This window comes from Nesoenas mayeri, assembly GCF_963082525.1.
Source record: "Nesoenas mayeri genome assembly, chromosome: 13".
Taxonomy (NCBI): Eukaryota; Metazoa; Chordata; class Aves; order Columbiformes; family Columbidae; genus Nesoenas; species Nesoenas mayeri.
Window position 1 is genome coordinate 729,348 of NC_137550.1, and position 15,411 is coordinate 744,758.

At 45.5% G+C, this 15,411-nt stretch overlaps 1 protein-coding gene across 1 annotated transcript in view; it reads left to right on the plus strand.

The window, feature by feature from the left end:
- GPC3 (glypican 3) overlaps positions 1–15,411 on the plus strand; it is a gene marked incomplete at both ends in the record, with an annotated part of 149,630 nt that overhangs the window by 8,681 nt on the left and 125,538 nt on the right. The window contains one exon of the mRNA XM_080352559.1: positions 390–551. Coding sequence (XP_080208685.1) covers positions 390–551 — 162 coding nt within the window. The remainder of the gene's footprint in view (positions 1–389; positions 552–15,411) is intronic.

Here is a 15,411-nt window from a genome sequence, read left to right on the forward strand (position 1 = left end):
GCGGGGGGCGGCGGGGCGATGCTCCGGGGGCGGCGGGGCGATGCTCCGCGGGCGGGGGGCGGCGGGGCGATGCTCCGCGGGCGGGGGGCGGCGGGGCGATGCTCCGTATCGCTCGGCACTGGCACGTCGGTGGATGGAGTGTGTGGGAGCCGCAGCGAGCAGCGTGCTGGCCGGCGTGCGTACCAGCTCTCGGGGGCAATTGCTCAGCAATCCTGTCTCTGCCTTATCAGTCTTCTCCTTTGGCTGAGCCACTTGCTCAGGACAAATTCCAGAAATGTCATCAATTTGCCCAAATAGTAATTGCAGCAATGTGGAGTTGGTTTCTTCTCCACTCCCAGCAATTCCACCTCCTAATGCAAATTTTCTGCCCTTCTTGTGTCTCTCTCCAGGGTTGGATCTGCAAGTATGTGTCCCCAAGGGCTTCACGTGCTGCTCGAGGAAGATGGAGGAGAAGTACCAGGCGACAGCCCGCCTGAACATGGAGCAGCTCCTGCAGTCTGCCAGCATGGAGCTGAAGTTCCTGGTCATCCAGAACGCTGCTGTTTTCCAAGGTGAGCGTGGTGGGTGATCCAGGCAGGTGGTGGGAGGAGGAGGCACTTGAGCTCCTCTTCCTCAGCGCCGGGCAATCAGAAGAGCAGGTGGTTGGAAGCTTTCTGTTCACTTGGTTTCATATATTTGTGTATATTACGTATGGTTATTTGCGATAAATAATACACCCGATTGTGTATATGGCTGCTCAGCAGGGCTTGTCCTAAATATTCCCGCAGCTGAAAAAGCAGATGTAAATTTAAAGGCTAAACCTCTTCAAGTGCAATTTTAAAAATAAATGAAAACCCACTTCTCCACAAATTAAACTATCTGTGCAAGTACTGTCTTGTCTGATTCTAACAGTCCCAAAGCCCATGTTGCAGCAATGTGATCTGCTGGCAAACCCAGTGTAATGCTTGGTAAGAACATGACTAAAACGTGTGTATTGATTATTATGATCCACTGCAAAACAAAGGTGGCTGTTCCGTGTGAAGGTGGTAGAGGCCCCTTGTTCACAGGCGCTGCCCCTTGTGCTCTGCTCGCCTCGGGGTGTCTGAGTGCTTGGTGACCCCGATGCAACACTGTTTGGTGGCCGCTCTCTTCCTTCTCTAATGATGTGATGTGTTGCGTTTTTAGCAAAACTGGTCTTTAACAAGTATTTTTCTACTGTGGATACACACCAGTTTGTATTACTTAAATCTGCAATCAATTTTTTAGGACCTTTACACAAGAAAAACTTACTCCATCCATGGTTAATGTGCAGTGAAATGACTGCTTGAGTGCTCTCCTATTGAGGTTCCATTGTTCTCTATTAATGGTGCTTTTGCCAATGTTTAAAAAAGAAGGCATGAGCAATCAAGCAGTTTTTTCCTTCATGCTGATATTTTTGCAGAATAATTGATTTATTTTTGTTCATGCCTTGCTAACAGCAAGACCTAAAGCTTGCTGAAGCCAGTGAGATTATGGCAAAGCTCTGTTCTGGTCCACAACTGACTGATGAAGTCTAATGTGTTGTTTTTCTCAATGTAAGATCAAATAAATTGCTGAGGAGGTAACTGTATTTTTTTTTCTTCCAATGCTTCTTAATACAGTGACCATTAAGTTCCAATTCTGCTAAACAGAATGGGAATGAAACTTATGAGAGATTGGTTTCCTAGGCGTTGGAAATGTGGAGTAGTTTCAGAGGTGGTGAATAACCTGGCTGGAATATATAGTGTCTACCTCCTCCCCTACCATTTGACAAAGACATTATAATGTTAGAGTTCCTGTTGTGTGTAGGAATGACACCCTGTGTTACTACAGGTTGTGCACAGCGTAGCAGAATCGGGTGCTTTAGCTCTGAACTTTCCGCCACTTCTGGACAGAGTTAAATCCCTTGTTTTGATGTTTTTATTAAGTGTGATTTCCATCCTGGTTATGAGAGCGCTTTTCCTGTGCAGGGCTTTCAGAGCTGATGTTACTCTGAAAAGCCTCGGTATGCTGAATTGCCGTTCTTCTTTGTGGTGGGGAAGAAAAGTGTTTAACTGAAGAATTGCTCACTGCTGCTTGTTATTAAAAAAGATCATGACTAATTTTAAAGATCTTTTGCAATCCCATTGCAGAAGAGGAATGCCTAGCTGGAACCATTGCTTTAATTACCTCATATAAAATGTTTTGTACTTGCCAGGGCAGATTATTAGGCTTCAAATAAAATGTACTTTAAGTTTAGTCTCAAAGTCTGCAGAAGAGCACTTTTTAATATAGGTGGATTTTTTTGATTGCTGCTTGTTTAGGAGTATTTTGTTGGCTGCAGTGCCAGCTATAGAAATTGTGCTTGAACCTAACATGCGGTGTCTGATTTCTTGTCTTTTGGCACTGCTAATGGTAGGAGATGGGCTTCTGCCTCTAGGCATCACTAAAGAGCTGGTGCTGGCAGGTGATGTCTCACATCAAACCCCACCAGTATGCTGTTGGCTTCATCTTGTATCACCAAGGTGTGTGCTGGGACAGCTGGTTGCAGGAAGAGTGCTGCTGCTCTGGCACAGCTGGGGAATGTGGGATGCCCATTGCATGGAGGTGTATGATGCTGGAGTGCTCAGGGAAGAGATACTTGTGACATCGGAGCTCCTGTGGTCCCTGAGCATCTCCTGCAGGTCCTGCTGCTGTGTGGTGGCTCTGTTTGAAGCTGGGGACAGATACCCTGTGGCTTCAGGAGCTGGGACTGTAGGAGTGGGACAGCTCAAAGCAGTGACAGCTCTGCTGGGGAGAAAGCTCTGCCCGTGTGTCTTGTGTCGGTTTGTTCCCAGTGTCTGCTGGGGACCCTGCACTGAGGATGGGTAATGATGCCAGTCTCTAGAGCAGGGTAGTATGTTGGTGTGGAAACACATCCTAAGCACTCATATTACAAACACAAGTGTGAAACCCTTCAGAGTTAATTTTAATAAGTTTAGCCTGGCATCTAAAGGGACCGCTAGTCTGACAAACAAAATATCACCCAGATGTTATTATTTTGCACCAAATTTAATTTCTTCCCGCTGAAGCTAGAGCGGCATCTCTACTGATAAAGATCAAGGGAAATTGTCTGGCATTTACAGAAAATCTCATCCAGGCCTATCTGTTACAATGTTCACTTAGCAAAGTTTATTAGATTATATGCAGTCAGCATGGCTTTACCAAGGGTAAGTCATGCTTGACCAACCTCATAGCCTTTTATGAGAATGTTACAAGGTGGATGGATGATGGCAGAGCCGTGGATGTGGTCTACCTTGACTTCAGTAAAGCCTTTGACACAGTCTCCCACAGCATCCTAGTTGCTAAGTTGCAGAGGTGTGGTCTAGACAATAGAGTAGTGAGGTGGGTTACAAACTGGCTTAAGGAGAGAAGCCAGAGAGTGGTAGTCAATGGTGCGGAGTCTAGTTGGAGACCAGTATCTAGTGGAGTACCTCAGGGGTCAGTACTGGGGCCAGTATTATTCAATATATTCATTAACGACTTAGACGAGGGAATAGAGTGTACTATCAGCAAGTTTGCTGATGACACTAAGCTGGGAGGAGTGGCTGACATGCCAGAAGGCTGTGCTGCCATCCAGCGAGACCTAGACAGGCTGGAGAGTTGGGCGGGGAATAACCTAATGAAATTTAACAAGGAAAAGTGTAGAGTCCTGCATCTGGGCAGGAACAACCCCAGGTTCCAGTATCGGTTGGGAAATTACATATTAGAGAGCAGTGTAGGGGAAAGGGACCTGGGGGTCCTGGTGGACAACAGGATGACCATGAGCCAGCACTGGGCCCTTGTGGCCAGGAAGGCCAATGGCATCCTGGGGTGTATTAGAAGGGAGGTGGTTAGTAGATCAAGAGAGGTCCTCCTTCCCCTCTACTCTGCCCTGGTGAGACCCCATCTGGAATATTGTGTCCAGTTCTGGGCCCCTCAGTTCAAGAAGGACAAGGAACTGCTGGAGAGGGTCCAGCGTAGGGCAACCAAGATGATTAAGGGAGTGGAGCACCTCCCTTATGAGGAAAGGCTGAGGGAGCTGGGTCTCTTTAGTTTGGAGAAGAGGAGACTGAGGGGTGACCTTATTAATGTTTATAAATATATAAAGGGTGAGTGCCATGAGGATGGAGCCAGGCTCTTCTCGTTGGCAAACAATGATAGGACAAGGGGCAATGGGATCAAGCTGGAACACAAGAGGTTCCACTTAAATTTGAGAAAAAACTTCTTCTCAGTAAGGGTGACAGACACTGGAACAGGCTGCCCGGGGGGGTTGTGGAGTCTCCTGCTCTGGAGACATTCAAAACCCACCTGGACATGTTCCTGTGCAACCTCACTTAGGCGTTCCTGCTCCAGCAGGGGGATTGGACTAGATGATCTTTTGAGGTCCCTTCCAATCCAGAACATACTGTGATACTGTGATACTGTGATTAGTTTTGGACCCTTGGGCTTTTTTTGTTCTTGCAGTTAAGAAGGAAAAATCCCAACCGAAAAAAAAAAAAAAATCCTCCCTTTGCTAAATTTAAATGGTACAATTAACTCCTGGTCTTATCTTACAGGCATTTTTAAAAATTATGAAGATGATTTAAGTAGTGATATAATCCTTTGGAAACTTGCTGCGTTTGACAGTGTTAAAATGGATTGTAGCTGCCTTGACTGCAGTTAAATCTTACTCTAGGATTTCCTTGGGGCAGGTTTTTTTGTTGTCATGCAGTGTAACCGTGCTGGTATCTGCCTGTGTGTGTACTTCTCAGTTCAGGTTCTCAGCCGATGGCTAGGCAGTTCTAAAGTGCTCTGAAGTTCTCATCCAAATTAACTAGTGACTTAGTGCAACTAACCTGCTCTGGGAAACTGTGAGAGTCCTGCCTACACTTTGCTTTATCTCAACCTTAGATTTTGGCTGTTTGGTGGGTCTTTTCTGGCCCTGCAACCACCTGATGTTTTTCTATTAAAACAACAGAAAAAGCTCTCGACAGACCCTACTGATTTCCTAAATATTACATCTGAATCTGTGAATGTTTCAGCTTTGTGAAAGGTAAACTTGAACAGGAAAATACCAGGGTTGTTTTTGTGTGGGAGATTTTTTATCTCTTCTTTTTTCCCCTCTGTTCCCTGCGGTTGGATTGTGTGCATGTTCATCAGTGTGATGCCTTCTGATTCTCAAGTGTGGGAATTTTCTTTTGAGCGATCACTTAATTTCTTGTCTTGCATATTGACTGTATTGCACTGTAAATAATAGAAAATGAAAGCTATAGCAGCTGCTCAGATACAACTCTCATGATACACTCCTAGTTCTTTGTCCAAGTGAAAAGGCACTTTATAAAAGGGGAAAGTGTGCAACACTGAAGCACAGAAAGACCCTCCAATGAAAGAAAAGCCTCTGCACCTATTGCTTTGTGTAGGACTTGCTGGTAACCTTCCTCCTCCAGCAAGCATGAAGCACAGGCATGGAAGAGCTGACTCCTGTAATGCAGTGTGCTTGTGGAGAAAGTTGCTTTCATTGTTTTCAGTGATTGCTCAAACAAGTGATGAGCAGGATCTTGCGTTGTCCTTCTGCAGCCCCGGCTGTCGACGTGAGTCAAATCCAGGAGCCGCTCTGTGCGTGGTGCAAAGGCTGAGCTGTCGGGACATGTCTGGCTGCTCTGCCACCTCCTTGCAGTGATGGACGGGCTGCTGGAGTGGAGTAGCAGTGGTGTAAATCTTGAGATACGCTGTATACCTGTTTCTGACCCTAAATCTAGCCAGCCCACCGCTTGCGTGGGCACAGAGGTTGCTTCCACTCATTTCTCACAAGGTCCCGCGGAGCAGCTGGGACTTGGCTGGAAGTGTGGGGGACGTTGGGAAGGCAGGAGTGCAATTACCTGAACTGGAAAATTGGCTGGGTGCTGCAGTGAATCCCCCTTAGTGAAAGCCTGTAGGCTTAAAATTCAGAACTGATCTGTTTCATGTCAAAGGCAATGGCGTTTAACCTGCTGGAAGTCTGAAGGAGCTCTGTTAGGTACCTAAGGGGAGCTTGCAGGGGCTATGGAGATTTGAGGAGCTTTTGGGATGTGTGTATTGGTGTAATTTCTAGAAAGACTGTTATAAATCAATACAGATAAGCCTGCCTGTACGTGTATGGTATTCTTGTATTCGTAGGAGAGTTATGTTTCTTACTCCCTCTGGAGCTGAGCCCGCGGTGCTTCTGGCAGAGCAGGCGGTGTGGGGAGGATGTCGGTTCATCTCCTCTTGTGTGCTGCGGTAGGATGAAGGCAGAGCTGTAACTCTTAGTCCTACTGGGTGGCTCTGAGGGCTGTAAATCCTCCATTAGGCATAAATGAAGCCATTTTTGTTATTTATAGTTATTTACACTATCCATTCATATCTGTCAGGAACGAAGGCAGTTTTGACATTGCAAGCTTCTATCAGGTTATCTTTAATCAGTTTAGAGGCACCTAAGCCACAAATATATCAAATAGCCAATCCTAATGTCGGAGTCCTCTAAAGTATGACTGAATTATTTATTCTGTTATGATGAAAATGTCTGGGCTTTATTGGGTTTTCTTTGAAGAACTTGATTCTGCTTGAAGTCTAGAAGATAAAAGATCAGCGATTGTCTCTCCAAGTTTCTTATTCTGAATCCTTCAAGGCTTTTCATTTTTCACGAGCTGCTGTTACTACTTTAGAGTCAAGGTGAGGGAGCTGAAATTTCTTTTATTCTATTAAAGAGGTTTAAGTGTAGAAAAAGTTTTATCTTTACTAATTATGCCTTGCATGAGTAAATCCGAGATGCAAGCAGCATCAATTAGCTGAGGAGATGGGCTGCGTGGTGGGAGCTATTGCACGTTAGTCACTGAGAAGAGTCCACTGATACCAGCGCTGCCCAGCAGAGCTTGTGTCTTATTGTTTGGAAGAGCTTAATACTCCAGTGTTGTTAAGCCAATTAAGTCTGACAATGCAGAGGAGTCTTTCAGGTATCAGCAGTAGAAGAGCCTTGGTGGACAGGCTTTAGCACCGTGCTTCTAGGGACTTTGGCGTTAGCTTCTTGCACAGCTTTTCTGTGCAGGAGAAAAGTGATTATGGTTAACCAAATAAATGTAAAAAACACTAACAAAAAAAGCCCAACAACTTAGCAGTAGTCAAATGTGATATGAGTGGAGTGGTCAGCCTAACACCTGCAGGTGTGTTGTGAAAAGAGCATGTGAAAGTGTGAACTCTTGCTTGTGGGCCCGTAAAATACTGAGCTGACATTTCAGAGTGGACTCAAAGAATGAATTCATTTTTGGAACAGAATATCAGAATTCTAATTAGAGTAAATAAGCACCACAAATAAATCTCTGTATCATCTTGTAATTCCTGTGCCTAATTAGTGCTCTGCTAACCAAAGTCTCTCTGTATCCTTCTCTGATCCACCTATCTCCACAGCAGCAGTCCTCTCTGAAAGCTTCTTGTTTTGTTGTTGTTGTTTTTTTTTTTTTATTAATGTGTATTTAAAATAGGAATTGTTTCACTAGGTCAATTCCTGCCAATATTCTGCCTTTGGCAGTGGTTGGATACACAAAGTTTGCACTGGAAAACTGTGGTGATGTGTTTCCCAGGTTGATAACGATGTTCTAAACTGATGATTACAGGTAGGTGGAAAGAGCTGTCTGCATGATGAGAGATCTCTCGTTGTCAGAATTGGTCTAGGGAGGTAATGTTTCCTTTCAAATAACCAGAACTTATTGTTCATAAATCACAGTTAATCTGTTTATTACACTAGCATACGAAGCTGGAGGTCTGGAGTGTGCTATAATGCTTAGCTTTAGGAGCACAGCTGTAATAGTAGCAGCAGTTTCAAATGATTTGAAATTGGGGGATCAGCAAAATGCAGGAGTTTGTGGAGGCTCTGGGCATTAAAAATGACTGCTGAGGATTGATGAGTTTCTTTAACAAATTGTAAAATCCATCATGCAGGAGTTAGGGCATGAAACTGCCCTCCTGAGCCGCATAAACCATGGGTTTGGAAGTATTGCATGACAGTGCACGCTACCAGGAAGGGAGATTTTGAAAGATGTTTGGTTTTGCTTTTCTTTCTTCCTCTCGCTGCCTGACATATCAATGCCGGGATGGCGCTGGCACGCAGCTCCCCAGGCTCTGGGTGTGCTGGATGGGGCTGCTCCCAGGAGGAGCCTTCTGGTGCTCATCGTGGTGCTGAGCCGGAGATGTGGGGCTCTCCTGTTGTCTGGGAATGATTCCCCCTCCTCTGCTTCAGCCTATACCAGAGCGCTCGCATTTCCCATCATCTTCCAGAACTCCAAGCGCATCTCGGACAGCTTTGCCCAGCCTTTGCAGCTGAAGGGGAGCTCAGCATGCACACCAGTGGCCTCTTACGCTCCCATCTGTGTTTCCACGTGGGCAGGGCCTCTCTGGGCCCCCATGCTGGGTGTCCGTGAGCTGAGTGCTGCGGGACGAGGCTGCATCGTGCCCTTCGCAGAGGTCTGGCAGCCAGCGGTGACCCTCCAGCACACCTGTGGAGGAGTGAAGTGTGTGTGGTAGATGTTCGCAGCCCGTGGTCCCTGATTTTGGGGTCTTCACGGCTTGAAGGGTGCATCTATAGGGAATTGTGCGCAGTTGAGATCCCTTCCCTGTGTCCCGCCTCTTTTATTCTTTCCCTTGCAATTAAATATTGCTGATGCTCTTCCCCTCATTGGTGAAATGAGGCTTGGAGGTTAAAGGGGGGCTTTTTGTAACTTCCTACACGCTGCTTCAGCAGGTTTTAAACATTGCACTTAGTGTCTGGGCTTAATGGTCCCCACTTCAGAGTGTGTGGAGGAATTCCTGGGTACCTGTGAGCCTTTCTTTGGCTACCGGGATACTGTCCCCTGCCAGATCTGCTGCTGCTTTTCTGCTGTGAAAGGGTGTTTTGGTTTAACAGCCATGCATTCACCCCCTTGACCTCCCGGCAGGAGGAGGAGAGAATTGGGGAAAAAAGGTAAACCTTGTGGCTTAAGACAGTTTAATAGGGCAGAATGGGAAATTATAATAATAATGATAAAAGAATATATAAAATGAGTGATGCAGAACACAATTGCTCATGAGTGATGCAGAACACAATTGCTCACGACCCAGGGGCTGAGGCTCAGCCCATCCCCGAGCAGCTTCCCCCAAATTATATACTGAGCATGATGTTGTACAGTATGAAATATCACTTTGGCCAGTTTTGGTCAACTGTCCCAGCTGTGCCCCCTCCCAGCTTCTTGTGCACCTGGTACAGCGTGAGAAACTGGAAAGTCCTTGACTACTTAGCAACCACTAAACCATCGGTGTGCTATCATCAACAAATTCGCATTCTGAATCTAAAACACAGCACTATGTTAGATACTAAGAAGAAAATTAACTCTGTCCCAGATGAAATTAGGGTGGTGCTTCCCTGCTTCCAAGGGCTGTAGGGAAGCATTGACTATGGGTGCTGCTGCCTCTGTCCCTTCTGCTCTAAATCCGTGCTAGCAAAACGTGATCTGCCTGTGTGCCCCATCAGAATGTGAACTGTGAGATAACCAGGGAGCGAGGTCTCCTGTCTTCCTCCAAGTCTTCCGCTTCCACAAGTGGGCTGTTTTTTGTAATTACATTTTGAGCTGCAAGTTGTCATCTTTTGATAGTTCAAGTACTAACATTCTTAAAATGCCTCCTAATGCTATAAAGCAGTCAAATTACATCTTCCTAGCTTGTAGCAGGATGATATAAATGGCATGTTACCCTTGAATGTGGTATTTATAGAACTGCTTGATGCCATTGAAATATTTTTTCTGCTTTGTAATTCCAGTATAGAAATGGGCATGGTGGCATCTTCCGTCTCTTGGCCTAAAAGGATAAATAGAGATGTTCCCATTGTGCGAAGTGTTTAAAATGCAAACAAGCTGGTTTGAATTTGCTGGGGAGGAAAGGAGAGAAGAAGCCAGCACCTATCAATAGGGACAGGGACTGTCTCTGTAAAGAAAACTTTTTGCTAGATTGTCATCTGCTTGACTTTTAAAGCAGCAATAAGACGTAGCGATAAAATGGCCAATGGCGCATTTCATCTGAGGGAAATGAACTCTTGCTGAGCCAATTAAACTGTCCATAGGCTGTGGTTTCACGTTCCCCAGAGCAGACTGGGTCACCTCAGGTGTGTTACTCACTCTGACTTCACCACTGATGTGAAATCAATTTTAGCAATTTATAATCTTTCATTTTACTGTGAAAGTATATTAATCTGTGAAAAACACCACTCAAATAGTGAGGGCAGATGAGAACTTTCTACATGAGCGTGTACGGCTGGCAGTGCCTCTTGGATTGCCTGGTACGTAGAAGCCCATGGCTTTTGGACACACTGGATGCACTGACAATCCAGTTTTCAAGCTTTGGGCTTTATCCTTAAAACTTTCTAAAATCCATAGGAGTCTCTTGGTCTAATTTTTCACTACTCAAGTGCAGTAGGTTGAAATTAGCTTTATTCCTCCAGCCCAGAAGAGTCAGGCCTTTCTGCATTCTTTGCAGTATCAAGAGCAGCAAAGAAGCGAGCATGGCAGACTCACAAAACATACTGCTTGTTAGAAAATAAAGCAAATGCCTCTAGCACGGGTGGGGAGTGATGCTGAGGGATGTGGGATCTTCCCTGTTGTTTTGTTTCTGTGGCAACAGTATCTAAGTGTTTGGGTTTAGGCTTTCCTCCTGCTGCTGTGAAGGGGTTGCAGGCTGGACTACTTCCAGTTCAGACCGATGTGCCTGGGGAGATGCTACCTGGAAAGCCCTCCCATCCAGTCACGCTGGGATGCTGTACCTGGTGCTGTGTCCACTTGCAGCCCTCAGCGGAGGTGTCTGTGCTGTGAGATGTGGCACCATTGCGCTGGGGTGACCTCGTTGCTTGCTGTGTTGGACATTGCTTCAGGGTGACCCCATTGCTTGCTGCATGGACACCGTTTCTCTGAGGTAGGTTTTGTTTTGGCAGCTTCTTGGATTGTCTCTTGCTTTATGTGTTATTGGTGGGTACTTGGTGGACCTGGAGAGGTGATGTCCCTGTGGTGGTCCTTTCTCTGCTCTACCATGCAGAGTGTGCTAAGAGGTCTGCTTTTCTGCCTTGGGAAGGGATGGCATTTGTCTTGCTGGTGCCCAGGGTTGCAAAACCTCTCCTCAGCTGAAAATAGCAATGTAATAGTTACTGTCTGGCGCAGTTGCACTCATTGTGGTGGATTTTTTTTTTAAGCCAATGAGAAGATTAAACGCTTCTGGCTTTCTGATAAACATAGGCCTAACAGGTTTTTCTTCTCACAAAGGAAAAATATTTTTACTCTTAATCTTGATCCAGAAGTCTCAATGACACTGTAGCTGATCGCCGCTCTGGTGCAACCTGTGTGCTGGGGGTGTGTGGGTGGAGGGCCGGAGTCAAGATCAATTCCTGTCGCCACGCGATGAACGGAGGAGTTGGTTGCAGCATGCCTGACAGTGTTTTCAGCTCTGCTTTGCATTGTAGATCAGTTCAAAACTGCTACAAAACAGGAACTGGTGACCAATGTGATGAAATAACTTTTTTCCCAGCCTTCCCTCTGCCGTAGTGCCTGGAAGTGGCATTGGCGGGATGGTGATACCTTGGCATGCTCAGACCTTACGCTAAAAAGGCACAGGGGAAAATACTTCAGAGTGTATTTATGCGGTGAGCTAAATAACTTTTGATGCTGGATTTAGCAGTGGTTAGACTGAACCTAATTGTTGCAGTGTGCCCACCAGCTGGCTTTCTTGGCGTGGCTTTGATGTGATGCTGGATGGGGCCCATTTGTCCCGTGTGACGCTGGTGGGTCAGAGTCGGCCAACTGGGTTTGCGGGTGGCAGCCGGGGCTGCACACGAGATGGGTGGAAACTCTCACGTGTGAAAGTAAATACATTTCCATGAAGTCATGTATGTAGGAATCAATGCACCTCCTATAACAAATGAAATGTAGGAAGCACTGCATATTTAATCTGCCAATATATTTTTTTAAAAATCTTAATTGGAAAAAAAAAATAATCTGAAAGTGTACTTGGGGAGAAATCTCACAAACCTGTTGGTTAGAAAGTGACAATTAAAAAAACCAGCCCTCTGAGACAAGGCAAAACAAACAGCAGTGTAGATCAATTGTAAACGAATTCTGTTGCTGATTACTTCTTCCCAAATTTGTCATCTTAAAGTCAGAAAATCTATGATTGAATGTCATAAAGAAGCAATTTTAAAAGCAGTAGAGAACAGTAAGGCTGCCTCTAGGATTACAGCTCACAGCTTTGGAATTCATTTTTTTGAAGGAAATTGGTGGGTAACAGATTGCAGTAATGCAGCTTATTTGTATTAGTCAAATTCCTATTATGATTGCGGAGAAAAATGATGTTCCTTTTTTTAGGGAAAGGAAATTAAATAGGCCTAGTAATCCATGTGAGGAGATTGGCTTACACTAAAAGGGGAGGAAAGAATGTGAAGGCTAATCAGATCAATGCATTTCCTTGAATCTGTCTCATTAAAAAAATCAAATTGCTACTGAATTTCTGAGGAATTATATTGAAATGACACACATGCTTTTACTGTTTTTTAATTACAAAATTATTTCAGTCTGCATGAGTCTCCCATCTAAGTGGGCTGTATCAACTGTTCTTAAATATTGGCTCATAAATTCCAAATAGTTCTTTAAATGGAAGAAAATAGTATCCCTGGTCCTTCAGCTGAGTGTGCCAGCCCAGATCACGGCAGGGTGAGAGCTACCATTTGTGCTAGAGGAATCTTCACTGGCTCATTTAGGTGCAGAATTTCCCTCTGGACGAGGCTTTTAAGATTGTTACTCATGCTGTCATTTTGTCAGGGGAGTGCTCGGTCTCTGATGTCCGGCTGCACAGCCGTGATGAGCCTTCTGATGAAACCTTTGGGAATTGCCATGTACTTAGTGAGAGCTGGATGGAGGTCTTTGAGATGGCCTGAGAAGGATTTTCGTGCGTGGTGTAATGCGTTGTCCCCCTTGGCTGGGTAGAAGCAGGGCTGGGATGCACAGCTGGTGAATGGTTCTGCAGCGAAGCCTCCTCTTGTGTAGAAAAGACATTAAAAAAATTAAATATAAAGTCCTGTCTAAAGAGAAAAATGACCAAGAGAATGCTGAATCTCTTGCACAGCACTTCTAAGGACTGAAATGTTTACTACAAGGAGCTGGCTCCTCTGTCAGTGCCTCAGTAAGAAATGTTGAAAAGACATACTATTTCTTTCTTTATTTTTTGTTTAGCTGCCAGAACAGCAAAATCCCAGTGCTGGGCAGCAGTCTTCTGCTCGGCCTCTTGTGGAGGACACAGTGATAAATGGTGGTCCTCCCTCTCTTTGCAGAAGAGCTGTGCGTGCTGGTTGGAGAGGTTAATCACAGAATCACAGAATCGACTGGGTTGGAAAAGCCCTCAGAGATCATTGAGTCCAACCCTTGGTCCAACTCCAGTCCATTCACTAGATCACGGCACTAAGTGCCATGTCCAATCTCAGTTTAAAAACCTCCAGGGTTGGCGAGTCCAGCACCTCCCTGGGCAGCCATTCCAATGCCTGACCACTCTCTCTGTAAAGAATTTCTTTCTAATATCCAGCTTAAATTTCCCCTGGCAGAGATTAAGCCCATGCCCCCTTGTCCTATTGCTAACTGCAGTGTTTGACCCTCGGGCTGTGTGCAGTGTGGTTCTTGTGTGTGGGGCACCACAGCCAACTCCGCAAAAACACACCCGTGATCCACATGAGACTGACCTGAGGCTGTCCCAGGATTAGGCAGCGAGCTAGTTTTAGGTGAGATTAGTGGAAGGGATGGTGACTCTTGCCTGTGGCCCTGCAGGAGGATGGTGTGGTTGCTTGGTGACCTGTGTGTGGAGCTTTACCTTCTGTAAAAGCTGGGGGGACAAGAGGAAGAGGATGAGCAGCCTCTGGGCTGGTGGGGTGATACTGTGAGTTGTGCTGGAGGCTGAATGCCAGGAAGCGCTGCAGGTGTTTGGTGTGTATATGAACTGCCCAACACTGCTCCTGGTTTGCCATAGTGTGCTGGTTCAGCTGCGATGGAGTAAATTTTCACAGAAGGCTGAGAATATCCTGGGTTTGGCTGGGATGGAGTTAATTTTTGCAGGACCCTCGAGAGGATACAGCCAGGACAGCTGGCCCAAACTGGACAAAGGGGTGTTGGATACCATATGGCCTCACGCTCAGTATAAAACTAGGGTAGCTGGCCAGGGGAGGGATTCACTGCTTGGGGAATCACTGCTGTCTGTTGTTTTGGTCTTGGAACATTTGGCACAATGCTGTTTGAGCACAAACTGTGGTCTGGGGCCTCTGCTGTTCCAGGATCGGCTGTACGGGACTGGTGCTTGCAATCGCTGCTCGAGAGCAGGCTGGGCATCGTTCTTTTTTCAGGTCTATGAGCGATTGCATTGTGTATCCCTCACCTTGCATATTCTTTCACTGTGTTTTATTATTTATCTTTTCCCTTTTGCAGTTCTGTTAAACTGTTTTTATCCTAAAACTTAAGTTTTACCTTTTGTTTTCCCATTTCTCCTCCTCAGCCCTCTGAGGATGTGAGTGAGTGGCCATGTGGTCCTAGTTGCTGTATGGGGCTAAACCACATGTAGGTTCACATCTGCCCAGCTGTGCTGGGTTCCTACGGCAGCTCTCCCTGGGGCTGGGACCTGAGATGAGGCTGAGATACATCCATTTTCCATCTCCTGGCATGAGGGGGAAGGCACGTATTGCGGTGACCAGGAGGTCACGCGCTTACTGCAGGTTGTGTGATCAGTGTTGTAAGAAATGAAGAAAGTGCCTGCTGTTTAAATGAGTAGTCTTGAAACGGGGGAGGAAGGTCTGCCTTGAAGAGCACTTGTGCTGACGTAGTCTTCGTTGTCCTTGGGAATCAACTTTGTGATTTCTGAAGAAAGATTAAAGGTGTGTTTCCATAAAGAGTAGCTCTTCTCATCTGTGTTTGCTGAGAGATGACACTTGCGTGTTGGAATTTGCAGCAGCTTTAAAGCCGGAGGTGATAAGCCGTGTCTTCCTCTTCTCTTGCTTTGTTCATAGACTGTTTGTTTAGATAACGGCCTGGAAATTATATTAGTAACCCTGTGCATCATGTTTTGCTACCAGTGAAGAATAAGCAGGGCATTTGACATTTGAGGAAATGGTTCATTTTCTAAGGGATGTGGTTCATAATCTACTTTTTGAACTAATGGACAGTACAATACTATTTTTTTACTAGATTGCATAGATTTTTACCTTGAAGATACTCTGTAAAGTGCACTGCATTATTAGTATTAAATAAAAGCAAATGCTTCACATCAAATGAGAAGGCAGTCTTTGAACTGGCGAGAGGTTGAAAACCATTTATTTCTTTAGCTTGTGATGCTTCACCGTGACATAGGTATGAAAAATAATTAGGCTCGCTAGCAAGTAAA